Source organism: Hibiscus syriacus, unplaced genomic scaffold (genome assembly GCF_006381635.1).
Source record: "Hibiscus syriacus cultivar Baekdansim isolate YM2019G1 unplaced genomic scaffold, ASM638163v2 tig00011277_pilon, whole genome shotgun sequence".
NCBI lineage: Eukaryota > Viridiplantae > Streptophyta > Magnoliopsida > Malvales > Malvaceae > Hibiscus > Hibiscus syriacus.
Window position 1 is genome coordinate 272,691 of NW_024062247.1, and position 17,992 is coordinate 290,682.

The 17,992-nt window shown below is 35.3% G+C and overlaps 1 protein-coding gene across 1 annotated transcript; it reads right to left on the reverse strand.

The window, feature by feature from the left end:
- Window positions 1-1,146: 1,146 nt before the first annotated feature.
- LOC120204687 (ORM1-like protein 3) lies at window positions 1,147-17,660 on the reverse strand. The gene is made up of 4 exons (XM_039204736.1): window positions 17,249-17,660; window positions 16,074-16,222; window positions 15,290-15,428; window positions 1,147-1,158 (listed from the first exon to the last, which is right to left on the reverse strand). Exons 1-3 carry the CDS (start codon window positions 17,432-17,434, stop codon window positions 15,290-15,292), a joined length of 474 nt encoding a protein of 157 aa, XP_039060667.1. The 5' UTR covers window positions 17,435-17,660; the 3' UTR covers window positions 1,147-1,158.
- Window positions 17,661-17,992: the final 332 nt, after the last annotated feature.

The window sequence follows — 17,992 nt, forward strand, 5'->3', positions numbered from 1 at the left end:
TATGGATCCTCATCAAAATCCAAAGCTCATATGGTGTCAAGAAAAAGGCAATCAAAATCGTAATCAAAATCAAAATCTCAATCACAACCAGCTTCACCTTTTGGGACTATTAACTTAGGTGATTTTTAAATGCAAACGTTGTATTATGTGTAAACTTTTAACATTTTCAGTTAGGCATGTATTAGTAACTTGAGTTTGAACATTGCTATGATCTGTTCAGTTGTTATCACTTATTACACATTCATTTGAATATCGCAACGCGAATTTGACTATTATGTGTATTTTATGCGTAAACGTTTAACATTTTTGTCTATCGCAACGCGAATTTGACTATCGCAACGGCTATTTGACTATCGCAACAAGAAAATCGCAACGCGAATTTGACTATCACAATGCAAATTTGAGTATCGCAATGAGAATTTGATTATCGCAACGGGTATTTGACTATCGCAATGAGAAAATCGCAAAGCGTATTAGACTATCGCAACGCAAATGACTTTCGCGTTGCGATTTTGTCTTTCGCATTGCGATTTTGAGTTTAGCGTTGTGAAAGTGTACCTCCAATAGGTCTTTTGCCTTCAATATGATGCAGATTGAAATCAACAAATCAACTTTTACATTTCAATCAATTAAACAAGCACAAATAAGAATTATTTACACATCAATATTAAACAAATCAACTTTTACAAATCAATTTTTATAAATCAATTAAACAAGCAAAAAATGATAATAATTCTTATTTTCCTCATCAATTAAACAAATCCGACTTTTAAGAATCAATTAAACAATCAAAAAAAGTGTACCCCATACAGTTGTTTATGCACCCATACATCAATTTCACGCAGCTCACTTCAGGATTAACCTGCAAAAACCAAACATTTGCTCAAATAACACTTTCTACACATCTAAAACCAACAAACAGCAAATTATTATTGAATTCTAGGTACTTAACAACACTTGCATTTGACTTAAAAATTGTTTATGGACACTTTCATAACGCGGATGCAGGTAGGCAGCGTCTTAAATATATCGCTCTAGCCATAAAATGTCGAAACCACAAGCCTACTGCACCTCTATCTCTATCGGTGGGAGGTAGAAAATGTGTACTTCCTGTCGTTAAACGCTCCAAGCAAATACATACGAGAGGACCACAATCCCCTCTGGCTTCCGACGTTTGTTGTGGTGCGGTCTCGTCTCTGATAACTATAACATTGAACTTCTTTGGCTTCTTGTTTCCAGAATAAGTCCAATAATTAATCGCATCCAAGAATTTAGCCAAATGAGAGCTCCACCCCTTAATAATATCTCTCAAATCAGACAATGATATGTAATTTATCATGATGTCATATACTATTGTCTTCAGGGATAGGAGCTGAAGCTCGACGAGAAGCCAATGAGTACGTTCTAAAACAGGGATAAACACCTGCAATCATAAGTAATAATTCAAATTGCGCACTTATTTATGAACACCTTTAAAATATTTAAAAAAAATAAATACTAACCTTATCGACCTCCCACCTTGCAGGATAAAGTTTAGCTTGTCCATTAGCCAACACATATGATTCCTGTCGTTGATTCTTCAAGTGAACTACGTGAAAAGACGTCGGCATAATTGTATATCGCTTATTTTTTTCTTCAATTTCCTTACTATTAGAAGACGTGACACCCATGCATCAATATGCTGTTTTATAAAAAAAGACATATATTAGTGAATTACATAAATTTTAAAAAAATTAATCAAAATGAAATATAAGAAGAAATATAATACTTACCCCCCATCGAAATAGCCATTGTCTTCAACCCCTAATAACACACCCCACCAAGACTGTTTAATCAACAAATGCATATCATCATTGAGTTTGTATATGTCAACGTAACACGCTTGGCTCCGCTCATGTAGATAAAAATCAACTGCGGTCTTAGCCCAAAGGGCATTATCCAGAATTGTTTCCGGTAGTTGTTTCCTCTCCACTTCATCTGCCGGAATGGTACTGGCCGGTAACTTATATGAAAGCCAACAGTCATCCATCATGTCCGGCATGTGAGGGGGTTTCTCAATAATTTGATATATTATGTAGTGTCAATCGGGCTCTAGAATATTGGGAGGGACCTCTTCAACGATGAAAGTGGCCTCTTAAACGGTGGGAGGAGACTCTTGAGGGATCATAGGGACATCTTGAACGATAGGGGAGGCCTCTTGAACGATGACAGGTGAGTCGGGCTTTTTCTTATGGATTCTTCGCACTATTGGGGTGAACGGAGACTTAATGGCACGTGCACGCCATCTGATGCGTGAACTCCGTCTTGCAAGAAAAACCCGACGTAGAGCATCCACCTTAGCGGCCCGCTAAAAATAAATTAATACATAAATCAGTAAATAAACAGACATGATATTAAACAGTGAAAACAAAGACAAATATATTTCAGACTTGCACAATATTCACCCAAGTTATTATTCTATCATTGTTCACAAAATGCATCAGATAACATTCCAGAAGTAATCACTTATATAAACATTTAAAAGGACAACATATAGGTTTAGTGCAGGTTTAATGACAACATAAAGAGTAGTAGTTTATTCTTGAAACTTAAATTTTTAACACTGTGAAGTTAGTATTTGTCTTTGTCTTTTGGTTAAAGTAATGCAATTCATTCAAGTTTCAATTTGAAGAAGAAGAATAGAATCTGAAACTTAAAATCGCAACACGAATGACTATCGCAACGCGAAAATGACTATCGCAACGAGAGAATCGCAATGTGATTTTCATTTCGCATTGCGATTCTTTCGTTGTGATAGTTAAATTCGCGTTACGATAGTCATTTTCGCGTTGCGAAAGTAAATTATTCTTCTTCTGCAAATTGAAACTTGAATGGATTGCATTACTTCAACCAAAAGACAACCAAAAACAAATACTAACTTCACAGGGTTAAAGAATAAACAGTTTAGCATTATTGGCAGCAACAAAATGAATTTACTAAGCAATCTAAGTGAAATGGTTAATCTAAGTAAAATTACGAGTAAATTTATCAAGTTAAATATGAAAAATATTAAACTTACCTCGTTGCGTAGAGTATGAACCTCATTTTGTAACGATGCTACCATCTCACGTAGAGCGGCTACCTCACCACGTAAAGTAGACACCTCAACACGCCATGCACCATTGTCATCGCGTAAAGTACCGACCTCCTCACGCAAGGCATTGACCTCATCACGTAACTCCCCTAACTCATCCCGTGGAGGTGGAGGTGGAGAACAGGGAGATAAACGTCGTGGAATCTTTGCCGGTCGCCTATCATGAGGTGATGGTGGAGAAGAGGCTCGATGATGTAACAGAATAGGTGATGGCTCTCGTTGTGGAGGTGTATAGTCGGGTCGATCAGGTGATGGCTCTGGGTAAGATGATGGCTCTCGAAGTGGAGGTTGCTCATCATCCGTGCCATCAAAAAAACGCTTACTAGCTTGCCACCAATCAGTGGCAAGCTCAGCTTCCGTGGGTGTCAGCCTCTGTAATGGAGTGTTGGACTCCTAACAATATAAAATCTCAAACAAAGTTAAACGTGTACTAGTAATAACTTATTTATAAACATATGGTAGTATTTGTGTTAACTTACATTATTTATTGTCGTATACGGTAGTAAATCTTCCCATTGATGCAAGGTTCATTTCCTCTTCTAGGAAATAGCCCTAGGAATATCATTAGAAGTTTTTAATGCATATGTCTGCATGGCGGGAAAGGCCTCAAATATCCAAATCTACAAACAATATAATAACAAACATGAGTAATTATTAAATAATAATTAATTATAATTTTGGAAACATTATATAAAAATTCTTACCTTAAAGGCCCAAATAAAGCCTGACAAAGTGTATTTGGAACCATCGCCACGCAAAATTTTTCGATCATGAAAGGCAGACGACAACTTCTTCCATGTAGCTTTCCATAGATACGAACCCCACGGAAACAGGTTCCATGCATTTAGGTCCTCTACCAATTTAATTAGATCATTAGGAATAGGTTGTTTGGCCTCTCTGCCTAAAAAGCCGACATGCAAAAGTATTAGAAGGCATACTCGGACAACATCGACGTCATCCATCCGAGTAAAACCATCTTTCTTATCCAATAATCTCGTCAAGTCTTCCACGTGTAAATTCGGCTTCTCCATTGACAGCTCAGGAAAAACCCGGGATAACCATGATAGGTGGGTAATATGTCTAGTGTACCGACCTACATCATCGTGTCCGAATCATAGACCGGTGATTAAGCAAAACTCCTCTCGCCCAAAACACGTATACGCCGGTGGAAAATCAAACCATATCTCTTCATCACGACGTTGTATAGTCTTTGGTAGATCGCTAGTCATGGTTTGAAGAAACAGATGGGTCAACATAGCATCTCCACCCGGATGTTGTACTTTCAGCCATGGCCCGAAGCAAGTATCCTCAAATATTTTTCTTTGTGCAGGTGAAAGCTTCGACGCAATTGTTTTGGCCAGGCTTAATTTATTTCTTAAGGTCAATTGAGCCAAATAAAAGTTCTACAAAAACAATAAACATACCAAGTTAGATATACCAAAAACTACACTGTGAAGATATACCAAGAACAATAAACATAAAGAGTAGTAGTTTATTCTTCAAACTTAAATTTGCAACACTGTGAATTTAGTATTTGTCTTTGTTTTTTTGTTGAAGTAATGCAATTCATTCAAGTTTCAATTTGCAGAAGAAGAATAGTTTCTGAAACTTAAAATCGCAACACGAAAAATGAAAATCGCAACACGAAAATGACTATCGCAACGCGAATTTGACTATCGCAACGCGAAACTAAAATCGCATTGCGATTCTGTCGTTGCGATTTTCATTTCGTGTTGCGATTCTCGGTTTCAAATAATAAAATTGAAACTTGAATGAATTGCATTACTTCAACCAAAAGACAAAACAAAGACAAATACTAAATTCACAGGGTTTAAAGACTAAACAGTTTTGCAGTATTGGCAGCAATCGAATGAATTTAATAAGCAATCTAAATGAAATGGTTAATCTATTATTGAAATTACCAGTAAACTTATCATCAATTTCAATATGAAAAACCTAATTATAATGCAAAAATTTCAAAATAAAAATAATTAAAAAAACTAACCCTCGGTGGTTGATTTGGTTGATTTTCCATTTCTGACCGTGAATAATTGTGAGGGTGGCTCTATGAGATGGAGATAGACGGATTTCGCGGGAGATGGGGACTGATTTCGTCGGAGATGGGGACGGATGTCGCCTTAGAGAGTGAGAGATGGAGATGGGATTGAGTTGTGATTTAGGGTTTTAGGTTATGAGTTGCGATTACGAGATATACTGTGACGGTTCAGTGTTCCGATATATTAATATTCGTGTTTGGAATTTGAAAAAAATACGCGTTGCGATAATAATGGCGCTTTGAAAATCGCATTGCGATAGTCAGCATCGCGTTGCGACAGTCGGAATCGTGTTGCGATAGTCAAAATCTCATTGCGATAGTCAGAATCGCGTTGCGATAGTCATACTCGCATTGCGATTTACATATTCGCATTGCGATAGTCGGAAAATCGCAACGCGAATTTGGAAAATCGCAATGTGATAGTCAAAATCGCGTTACGAATATGGAAACTGATTTGCGATACCGGAGATCGCGTTGCGAATTATCGATCGCATTGCGATTTATTTGGTCATTTTGGCAAATCCAAAAAAAGTTGGTTAAAATCGAATATTATAAGGCATTTTTGGTCACTGAGGTTATTTTCTCTAACGATTATACAATTGGGCTTTGTAAGCTCAGCCATATAATGTTTTCTGTTGGCAGGTTAGTAGCTTGAGTAATTCATAGAGCACCGTCATAGCAAGGCTTCCAGCATCTCCTTCAGATTATTGTATTGTAGCTTAGTGGGTATACATTTTCATATAACTTTACACATTTATTCATTTTATTAAACTCATAGTATATTATTTTTGTTTAAAATTATGTAACAGGGAGCTCTGTTTTTGTAAAATGTTTTAATACAATTATTTATATTTTAATCATTACACCATTCAATAATGCTTGGAAAGAAAACAAAAAGGTTTTGAAAATTAGGGGTTGTCTCGAAAACCCATTGTGTCACCTTAACCCCAATCGAGTGTAGGGTGTTACATTAAACACGTAAGAAAATTTTATATCTCTATAGTTTCAAAGTATAAAAGTTTTCCCCACTAGTTTTCTAATGATAGATAAATTCAGAGTTCATGATCTTTGTAGATGTGCTACTGTTGTTGATCATTTAGTTATTGTATCTTGGGAGATAGACGACCAACAAACTCGAGCACCAAATAGTAGTGGAAAATCTATCTTAAGGAAACTGTGCAGGGGAATACATCAATTGTTCCCGATCAACAGAACAATAAAAAGAAGTATTTTTTTATTTCTATATATTTTTATCTTGTCTTTAAGATGATTAACTTCTTTTATTTTATTTTCTTATGTCTGATTTCGTCTCTGATTGTTATTCTGTATAACAGTAACTCCTTGTGTAAAACCTCAAATTCTGGGTTAAGAGTTTTGAGTATTTTGATTTGAACCTTAGAATAATTTCCCCTTAACCCATGAAGAGTTGAACTCAAGTGGATTTGATTTGGGCTTTAGTTAAGCTCAATATGCGTAAAAAAGGGTGTTGCTAAATATGTTCCTAAAGAAGAGGGACTTAGTGCATAATTAGCCCAAAATTTTGAAACAAGGATGATTCCTAGTAATTGGGATGATATCATCAACAGTTGCCCATCTCTTTTTTCTTCACCATTGTGTGTATCTATTTCCTCTCTTATTTTTCATCTTCTTCCCTCCAAGTTAATTTAAAAGCCCAATCTTTTCAGTTTTGCAAGCTTGATTCAGAATTCTAAGGCAATATTCATAAGCTACACCATCTAAGCTCCAAACTAAGCCCAATTTACAAGATTTGGCCTAGTCCTCCAAAATTGGGTTTTAGTGAGGGTTTAGGAAACCAAGGATTTTCAGCTCGTTTTTTGAGATTCAAGTACAAAGAAATATTTTTAACTTTGTTCCATGCATTTCAATTAGTTAGTAACTAATTTCTTGTGTCTTAATTAGCGTAAGAGCAATGGAAGAGTAGTTCCAAAGCAAGAGGCAAAGATAAATTGGTCAATGGGTGAGTTAAGGACATTTTTTCAGTAGCTTGGTGTCAAGTAAACATTATTCTAACTTATTTATATCACATGTAGGTCCTTAAATCTGCTTGAATTGTATGCTTTGTTCATGAAAGAATGCTAGAGTAGTTTCATGATAAAATCCATATTTGTTGTTTGTAAGCATGAAAGACGATACCTTTTGACCTCTAAGACCTCAAATAAGACTTTAATAAGATTTGAAATTCCTAGGAAGTGAAAGGGGAGAGTTTTAAATACATTTTTATACCCAAAATAGGGAATTTCAGGTTGTCAGTATTGGCACTAGGAGAAAAGTACCGATATTATTCTTCGTGAAAGGCTAAAACAAAGGCAAATTATGAAAGAAGTATCAATATTCCAACAAGGGTATTGATACTCTGGTCTAGTATCTGTACCAATGACAAGTTTAGAATTCCATAATACAAATTTGGTACCGATATTCTATTGGGACTTCAGGCACACCCCAAGCGCAGTGAAAACAAGCACGACGGTCTCACCAACGATCAATGTACAATGAAACCAAAATCTATAGGAAGTGATACGATTACTTACATTAGGTTCCACGAATAGCTCAAATCGTAGGCTCAACAAAAAAACATCTGGGCCTCAACTGAGTTCACCTGACTGAGAGCAAATAGAAATCTTTTTTCCCAAAAACAATTTTGAGAAAAATGTCTAAAAACTACTAGACCCTTGTTTTTTCTTTATATAATAGAGTTACCCTAAACTTTAGGGTTTTTTGTCATTCCGAATTAATTAAAACTCTTATTTTAAATATTTCAAATTTAATATCCATTAAAAAGTCTTAATCAAAATTACATTCTTTTAACATTCATTTATCATATTCGAATAATTAAATTATATGTATATCAAATATACATATATTAACTCTAATTATATTCTTTATTCATGTACGATAATTGTACAATAAATTTCATTTAATATTTACTCATTACAAGCCTAGGGTATAACATTGTAGGTTCTTGTAATATTATAATAATATGAGAACCATTCTAATATTACAAATAATGAGTGACATCTAGCAATATATCATTGTCACCTAAGTTACAAGAAAACATGATTAAACATATCATCTTCATGACTAACTCTTTTATCTATTACATCCTTTTTTCCTTTATATCTAAAATTGGCACAAGTCTTGGAATAGTCACACTTGTATAGTCCATCTATTATTTATTGATATCTAGAGTATACAATCGTAAACGAATAATTTGGGATATCTCATATCAACTTATTCGAGCATGGACATGCATTTCTAGTCTTACTCAATCAAGTGGCCCATGATATATTTCCTATTATGTAGGAAGGACAAATTTTATCTTAATCATTCACATCCCACTATACATTTTGAGATATGTTTAATATCAGCCTTTCTAGTGCAACCACTTATGGAGCATGTTTAATTGTATCAAAACATACAACAATATATGCTAGGATGGAAATGATCTCAAGTCTAAGGATCATACATATAGTCATCACCATGAGCAGTGGTGTGATTGTCAAATAATAATCCAAGACATATGCTCATAGTGGGTCAATCCAATATGTCGTTCTCTAAAAACATATTCATGTATTGATTCTGACATTTCTATATCAATGACAATTCATTATCATCAATCAATAACATGCTATTCTTAAACACATAATCATAATAATATTCGACTAAGGATATTTAAGAATAATCATATTATTATATGGACTTTATTATCTTTCAGTTTATGTTAAACACATAAATATAACTAAAAATAATAATGGTAATGCCTTTATTTAAGAAAATCGATTAAAAAATGTATCATAACAATAATCTTATGATCGGTCTTTACGCATACTCTAAAACTCTTCTACTAGCACTAAGAGCAATCACTCACATATCTAATACAGAGTGACTCAATGTGACAATCATATTTCTGCTGTGCCAGAGGCTTCATCAAGGGATTTGCAATATTGTCATCATTGTGTACTCTTCATATCTCCACATCTCCTCAATTTATGATATCTTGAATGAGATGGAAGTGCCTAAGAATATGTTTGGACTATTGATGAGGTATGGGCTTCTTTTCTTGTGCAATGGCTATATTATTGTCACAACAGAGTTCTGTAGCATATGATACGATGGGAACAACCCCTAGTTAAGATATTAACCTTTTGATCAAAACAACCTCTTTTGTTGCTTCATTGGCTGCAATGTATTAAGCCTCTGTTGTAGAATCAATTACTGTGTCTTCCTTTGGACTCTTCCAGCTCACAAGACCTCAATTAAGGCAAAACACATAATCCTCTTGTCTGTTTGGAAATTGGCGTAGTATAGCCTTTTATATTATGTTGTTCTTCATCTCCATATACAAGAAATGTATCCTTAGTTCTTCTTAAGTACTTAAAGATATTTTTAACTTCAACCCAGTGAATTTCACCAGGATTTACCTGATACCGACTCATCATGCTTAAAACATACGATACGTCTGGTTGAGTACAAATCATGGCATGCATGATAGAATCGACAGCTGAAGAATATGGAATCTTATTCATTCGTTCTCTTTCTTATTGAGTTGAAGGACATATTTTCTTTGAAAGAAAAATACCATGTCTTATAGGAAAAAATCATTTCTTGGATTCTTCCAAACTGAACCTTTTCATCAATTTGTCTATATATGTACTTTGACTCAGACCTAGGAGTCGCCTTAGTCTATCTCTATAGATCTTAACTCCTAAGATGTACGTTGCCTCATCCAAATCTTTCATAGAAAAACAACTACCTAACCAAGTCTTAACTGACTATAAGGTAGGTATATAATTTCCTATGATGAGTATGTTGTCTGCATACAAGATTAGGAAAGAAACAATGCTCCCACTAGCCTTCTTATAAACACAAGGCTCATCATCATTTATGATAAAACCAAACTCTCTAATTGCATCGTTAAAATTAAGGTTCCATATTTGAGAAGCTTGTTTTAGTCCATAAATAGACCTATGTAGATTACAAACCTTTCCAACATTTCTTGGAGTAACAAAACCATCTGGTTGTGTAATATATACATCCTCTTCGAGATTTCCATTAAGGAAGGCATTTTTTACATCCATTTCCCAGATTTCATAATCATGGAATGCAGTTACTGCAAACAAAATTCAGATAGATTTAAACATAGCAATAGATGAGAAGGTTTCATCGTAGTCTATACCATAAACTTGTCGAAAACCTTTAGCGCCGAGAGAAATTTCACCGGTTGAAAGTGATTCTCACTCAAGCCCTCCTCTTGACTTAACTAGAATCGAGTAAAGACTTCACTGTATTCGGGGACGTGTCACTAAATAGTTTGGGACGTGTCACTAAATAGTTTGGGATGTGTCTCGATGCAAAGAGGGAAGGTTGTGGCCTATGCATCTCGTCAACTCAAGCTTCACGAATGAAAATATTCTACCCATGATTTGGAGCTTGCCACAGTTAGGGGTTTCAAAAATACCTGACTCAGATAACCCAACCCGACCTGATTACTCGATGACCTGAACTAAAAATTGAATAATTATAAAAAAATACTATACTGTACTGGATACTCGACCCGACATTTCTTGAGTCGGGCCTAGGTCACAAAATTACATTTTTCTGGGTACTCGATTACTCGAATACCCGGTTACATTTACTTTTATATATATATAATAATATTACATATTTAATTATTAATAATTATATGCTAAATTAAGCTAACAAAATTTAAAAAAGCCACCTAATGTATGTTTAATAATTAATATAATTTTTGTTTAATAATATAAGTTGTATGCTTTTTTTTAAAACTTAATTATTTAAAAATAATAAAAATATCAAGTACCCGATAACCCGAATTATGGGTACCCGTAAAATTTGGGTACCTGATTATCAGGTTCCTGCAACATCTAGGTCGGGACACGGGCCGACCAATCAACTACTTAAAGACTCAGGTACCCAGAACTTCGGGTTCCCAGATTTGAACACCCCTAGCCGCAATGGTTTTTGTGTTGAAGATTTGGAGGCATTACTTGTTTGGGGAGAAGTGTCTTATCTTTATAGATCACAAGAGCCTTAAGTATCTGCTTACTCAAAAGGAGTTGAACTTAAGACAACGAAGATGGGTAGAGCTGCTAAAGGACTATGATTGTGTAATCAACTACCGTCTGGGTAAAGCGAACGTTGTTGTGGATGCTTTGAGTAGGAAGACCATGATAGAGTTGCGAGCTTTACAATTGTGCCTGATTTTAACTGATTTAGGTTGTTTGTTAGCTGAGTTGAGGGTTGAACCTGAGCTAGTTGGTGAAGTTAAGAGATTGCAAAGTTCAGACGACTGGTTGAAGGCCCGAGTAGAGCAGGTCCTTCGAGATGAGGCCCCATGTTTTGAGTTACGTGATGAGAGCGTATTGTACTTTCGAGGGCGTTTTTGTGTGTCGACAGACAAGTAACTAAATGACAAGATCCTTCACAAAGCGCATTATAGTCCCCTTTCCGTTTACTCGGGTAGCATCAAGATGTACCCAGAGCTTCGGCCATTGTATTGGTGGTCAAGCATGAAGAGAGAAGTGTCTGAGTTTTTTTTTAAGTGCTTGGTGTGTCAAAAACTTGTGGTCATTGTACCAAATTCCCTTAGGATTACTGCAGCTGATTCAGATTTTTCAATGGAAATGGTAGAGAGTGACAATAGACTTTATAATTGGTCTATCGATGACGAGATTTATGATCCAGTATGGGTTATAGTGGACCGATTGACCAAGTCTACTCATTTTTTCCCTATTCGTATGGATTTCATGTTAGAAAGGTTGGCGTAACTGTATATCTGCGAGGTTGTGAGGTTGCATGGAGTTTTTATCTTGATCATATCCGACAAAGATCCATGTTTCACCTTAGACAGATGGACAATCTGAGCATGTTATTCAGATTTTGAAAGACATGCTTAGGTGCACCGTTTTAGATCTTGAAGATAGTTGGGAAAACCATCTGCCTTTGGTGGATTTCACATACAACAATAGTTATCAAGAAAGAATTCAGATGGCTCCATATGAGTACGGACGTAAGTGTAGGACTCCTTTTTGTTGGACGGATCTCAATAAAGGGGAACCAAAGAGAAAGTTCAGTGATTCAGAGTCGATTGAAGGTGGCTTCTGACAGACAAAGGTTGTATGTTAATATGAACCACGAAGATATAAAGTTCAAAGTGGAAGACAAGGTATTCTTAAAGGTTTCCCCAAAAAAAAAGGTACTTCGGCTTGGACGTAAGGGTAAGTTGATCCCACGATTCATAGGGCCATATGAGATATTAGAGAGAGTGAGACCACTGCCTTACCGATTGACTTTGCCTCCAAGCTTGAGCACATCCACAATGTGTTTCACGTATCCATGCTTCAAAGATACTGATCTGATCTGTCTCACGTTATCCCCCTTAAATAAGTTGAAGTGAGGCAAGACCTAACTTACGAGAAAGAACCGATTCTAATCCTTGCTAGAGATGTCAAGGAACTGAGAAACAAGAGAATATCATTAGTGAAGGCTTTGTAGAGGAACAATGGTGCAGAGGATGTAACTTGGTAGCCCGAAGAGGATATGCAACTTTAGTATCTACACCTCTTCTATTTGTGTAAATTTTGAGGATGAAATTTCTTCTTATGATGAGAAAGTTGTAATGCCCCAAGTTTCTGGTTAGGAGTTTCAGGTATTTTTTATTTGGACCTTATAATAATTTCCCTATAGCCCATGAATAGTTAGACTCAACTAGATTTGATTTGGGCCTTAGTTGATCCCAGTAGGTGTCAAAAAGGGTATTTTTAAATATGTTCCTAAAGAGGAGGGACTTAGTGCATAATTGGCCCAAAAATTTAAAACAAGGTTGATTCCCATTAATTGGGATGATATCACCGTTTGTTGCCCATCTCTTTTTCTTCACCATTGTTTGTCTCTTCTTCCTCTCACATTTCTCATCTTGTTCCCTCCCAAGTCAAGTTAAAGGCCCAAGCTTTTTAGTTTTGCAATATTGATTCAGAATTCTAAGTTAAGATTCATAAACTACACCTCCAAGCTTCAAATTAAGCTCTCATTTGCAAGATTTGACCTTTTCCTTCAAAATCAAGTTTTAGTGGGGTTGAGGAAACTAAGGATTTCCAGCTCATTTTTGGGAGATTAAAGTAGATAGAAATGTTTTTTAACTTTGTTCCAAGCATTTCAATTAGTTAGTAACTCATTTAATGTGTCTTAATCAATGAAAGAGGAATATGAGAGTTCCAAAGCAAAAAGCAAAGAGAAATTGGTCCTTAGGTGAGTTAAAGACATTTTTTAGTATCTTGGAGTCAAGGTAACACGATTCTAATTTGTCCATACCATATGTAGGTCGTTAAATGTTTTTGAATGGTATGTTTTGTTCATGAAAGCATGCTAGAGTAGTTTCGTGGTAAAATTCGTATTTGTTGTTTGTAAGCATGAAAAATGCTCCATTTTTTACCTCTAAGACCTCAAATAAGACTTTAATAAGATTTTCTAGTATTAGGGGAGTGAAAGGGGTGAGTTTTAGATGTATTTTCATGCCCAAAATAGGCACTTTAGGTCATCAGTATCAATACTAGAAGAACAGTACCGATATTGTTCTTCGTGAAAGGCTAAAACAAAGGAAAATTATGAATGGGGTATTACTACTTGGGGTCCAGTATCGATACTCAGATGGTAGTTTCGACACCAGTGCCAAGTTTAGGATTCCATAATACAAATTTGGTATCGTTACTCATGGGAGTATCGATACCATCACTGATTTTTGGGCAAATTGGTTCGATTAGTTCTGGGGTTTGAGCTTGGGTGGTTTAACATTGTATAAGCCTAATGTATTTGATACAAGTGAAAATGATTAAAATAAATGAAATCACGCTTATAAATCAAGCAAGATAGGATGACATATGATTGGACTTTATATGACGCTCGGGAAACGGTAAGGACACTAGAGTTGCTCTATCTTTATGACGATCGTCCTCTGTATGTGAAATATCTGGATTTTGTTTGATAGTATGAATCTGATGCACATAAAATTTCAATTTTTACCCCTATGCTCGAATTGGTTTGGGTTGTGAGCTTCTGATGCACGTGAAATTCTAGACATGTTGTCATCTTTTGTAAATTTGGATATGTTGACATGTCGCAGTTATCTTTGTAAACTTGGACATGTAATCTTGTGTAAGTAAACTTGGACACGATGCTGCCATCTATTGTAAGTATACTCGGACATACTACTATCATATTTTGAAAGAAAACTTAGACATATTGCAACCAATATTTGCAAATATAGATATGTTGTCATATTTTATAAACATCTGGAGTTCTTGAAGTTTTAAAATTTGAAGTTATATTAATTATCTTAAATGCCTTCTAATTATGATTTTATTTTTCCTTAATTTTTTTATAACTTAGACATTTGTAAACATTTGCACATTTAAGAATTACAATTTAAGATTTTTATGTCAATTCAAGTTTGAGCCAAAACTCAAGTTCAAGCTTCAACTGAGCTCCCAAAAACATTTCAAGTTAAGTTTTTTTTTAGCTCGAGTCGAGTTTCTATTTTTGATTTCAAGTTCAAGTTGAGCTTGAATATTTGAAACTCGTGAACTTCCGAGTCGAGTTATGATTTAAACTTGTGTTTGAGTTGAGTTTAACAATATTCGAACTTAACTCAGCTCATATGGTCCTAGCTGGTAGCACCTGCATTTTCAATCCAATACAAAAAACAGTAACACCCAATTTTTGGGATCATCGACGGTACAAATTAACACTTGTCCCTCCTGTTCACAGTTATACAGATGCCTTAACAGAGTCAAAGATAACAATTACAACATAATAGCAGTATGATGATTTGTGAAGCAGTGATAGGTGCAAAGTGATATATTCAACATATATTTGATTTATCCACTGTACAAAAACTAAAGTTGATACACTACATTACCCATAGTGTAAGAGAAACTTGTAAATGCAGTCCGCAGACAGACATCACAAAACAAAAAAACGAAACAAAGTTTCGACATGTCCTACACAAAACATACCCATTTTAACAGTGGGGAAGGAGCGGTGACTTTCCAGTGTATTCTCAACACTCACTTATCTGCATTGATTCCAAAGATCCGGACCTTGTGCATGTTGGGGAACTTAGCAATGACGAGCACAAGGACTGCAAGCGTGTTCAGAAAGAGCATAGGATGTTGGTAGTCGGTTGTATGCGATGCTATCAAGTACCTATCAGGAAACCAAAAAAAGCACGGTCAATAAATGCAGGCATTCCTAATGGACCGAGTTCTCAGTTTATCTTGAATATGCAAATACTTCTAATGAAAGTTCCGATAAATCATTTAAAGGCAGGACTTCCTTCATGAATGTCTTATACAAATATAAAGTATCACAATTCACAAATAGTCCCACTCTAAATGATTTGTCCAAATATATCAGTGATCCAAGTCTCCAGAGCTAATTTATTAAAAACGATGAATTGACATAAACATGGTGGTGATCAGTGTAAAAGAGACTTATCTTTTTGAATAAATGCAATTGAAAACCAATTTGCAAATGAGAACATGGATATCTGGACAAACATAAACATACTTGATAGAAATTAAAAGAAAAGCATCATGAATGAGAGGAGACTTTATGCAACTATCAGAACAAAATGGTCATGTTACGGAAACCCAGTTGCATTACAATGGCACAAAGAATGTCATCTATAATTGGGAACAAAAGAAAAGAAAAAGGTTGAATAATCAACATTCAATGCTTGGAATCGAACACTTGTAAACACACAAATGACACAGATACAGCACAAGATAATACGATAAAATCATCAGCAAGTTTCTGAAACTTTGTAAAATTTCATATAAGGAGACTTACAGCACAACAGGTACAACAGTAAGAAACTTCCTATTGCGTGTGAGTTGCTTTCCATTGTCTATCTGCTCCCACCAAGTCAAGCCATTGTAAATCCCTTGATCATCAGCAAATGGGGTTCCTTTCTTCCAGTGAAAGAAGTGGTATGTCACCTGAAAACAGACTGATTCAATGTTGGTCATGAAGGCATGATTTTCAAACAAGTTAACTTCATATCGCAGAATAGAAAATAAAGCAACAGTTAAGCACTCAAGAAGAACTAGGTGCATTTCCAGAATCTTAATTTCGCAGTAGAGATATGTCGGAATGCTATGCTAGGAAAACTCTTTTTTGAATATATGCCACCATATATCTTACACTAAAAAAACTTAATGTTATTGTTCAATAGCTAAAACCCTGATTTCCACGTTTCCTGTTTATAAATCAGAGGCCACAACAACTCAATTCAAGATGGCATGCAAAACTATGGCATGGTCTATCTGATGCTCGTCAAATATCCCCACATAGTCACAATACTACACCATCACTAATAATTTGAGTTCCCAGAAGAGAGCAGGTCTACTACAAGAAATAGATTTGCATTACCAAAATCTTAATTTTAAAAATAGAGACATGTCGGAACTATACCTTAGGAAACAAAATTTTGAATATATGATACCATATATCCTATACTCAAACTTAATGATATTGTTCAATAGCTAAAACCCCGATTTCTTCATTTCCCGTCTATAAATCAGAGGCCACGACAACTAATTTCAATGCAAAATTAATGCTCATAAAAATTCTCCCCATACCACAACATCACTATAATTTCAGTTCCCAGAAGAGAGATGGTCAACCACACAAGGAAATTCAAATCATCAACAATATCTCTATGAAAACTGAGATATATAGACTAATAATAATGCATCAATTCAAACTTACGGAGTACTGTTTAAAAGAAGAATAAGAACGAAAAGATACTAATAACCCACAAAAGAACCAAAAGGGAAAATAGCAATAACATATCGGAAACGGTCATCACAACTCTCAAAATCAAGCTATTCAAAGGCAATTCCAGCATAAGAATAAAATCCATAACAAAAAAAGAGGCTAAATTCCCAGGCATAAAAAGAAACCAAATTGAATTTCAGTACATTAACACAACTAAAATTGCAGAAAAGAAAAAGTAAACGAACGAGGAAGTGAGAGAGATTGACAACGGTCCAGGCCATGCCAGGAGAGCAACCGAAGATTGAGAGAACGAGGAGCCAAGCGAAGAAGAGGATTAGAATATAGGTAGTCCATACCCCTGGGTACATGAACCACTCGGTGTTCCGGTTCAGATCAGCCGGTGGTGCCGCTTTCACATACAGATTCGCCATTTTATTTCAATAACCCCCAAATCACAAACCTACCCTTTTCTCAGGTCACCCTGTTTCCTTGATTTCTGATCGATCTCTATAAATAATTCAAAGACGCGGCTTCTTTGGGTGTTTATTGGATTTAGGAATACAAAAAGCAAAATCCCAGAAGCCCCCACCAAGAGTTTCCTTTATCTGTGGAAAAGGATGGATATTTATTTTGTTTGAATGGAAAATTGGAAAGCTCTTTCTGAAAAAACAAGTTAGATTGGTTATCTAAACCGATCATTATTACAACAACCAGCCATCTAATATCATGAAACATTTCTGCTTTTGCAAAACCCATATACGACACCGTTTACCTACCTTCCAAGTTCCACAACGCTACGACGCTACTTTAGCTCCAGTGCAGATGTAATTTTCTCCCCTAAATCTCACTTTTTTATTTTTTTCTAATAAATATAAATGATTACAAATTAATATTTATTTAAAAATAATTATTAATAATCTACACGTTTTATGAATTCATCTATTCAAACTAGACCTCAAGAAAGAATATTTTATGCTTAACCATTGAAA

Coding starts and splice junctions, on each gene's coding strand:
- LOC120204687 (XM_039204736.1), bottom strand. CDS start 17,434: ATGGCGAATCTGTATGTGAAAGCGGCACCACCGGCTGATCTGAACCGG. Junction 16,223..17,248: donor TCAATCTCTCTCACTTCCTC/GTTCGTTTACTT, acceptor GTCTGTTTTCAG/GTGACATACCACTTCTTTCA. Junction 15,429..16,073: donor ACTGTTGTACCTGTTGTGCT/GTAAGTCTCCTT, acceptor GTTTCCTGATAG/GTACTTGATAGCATCGCATA.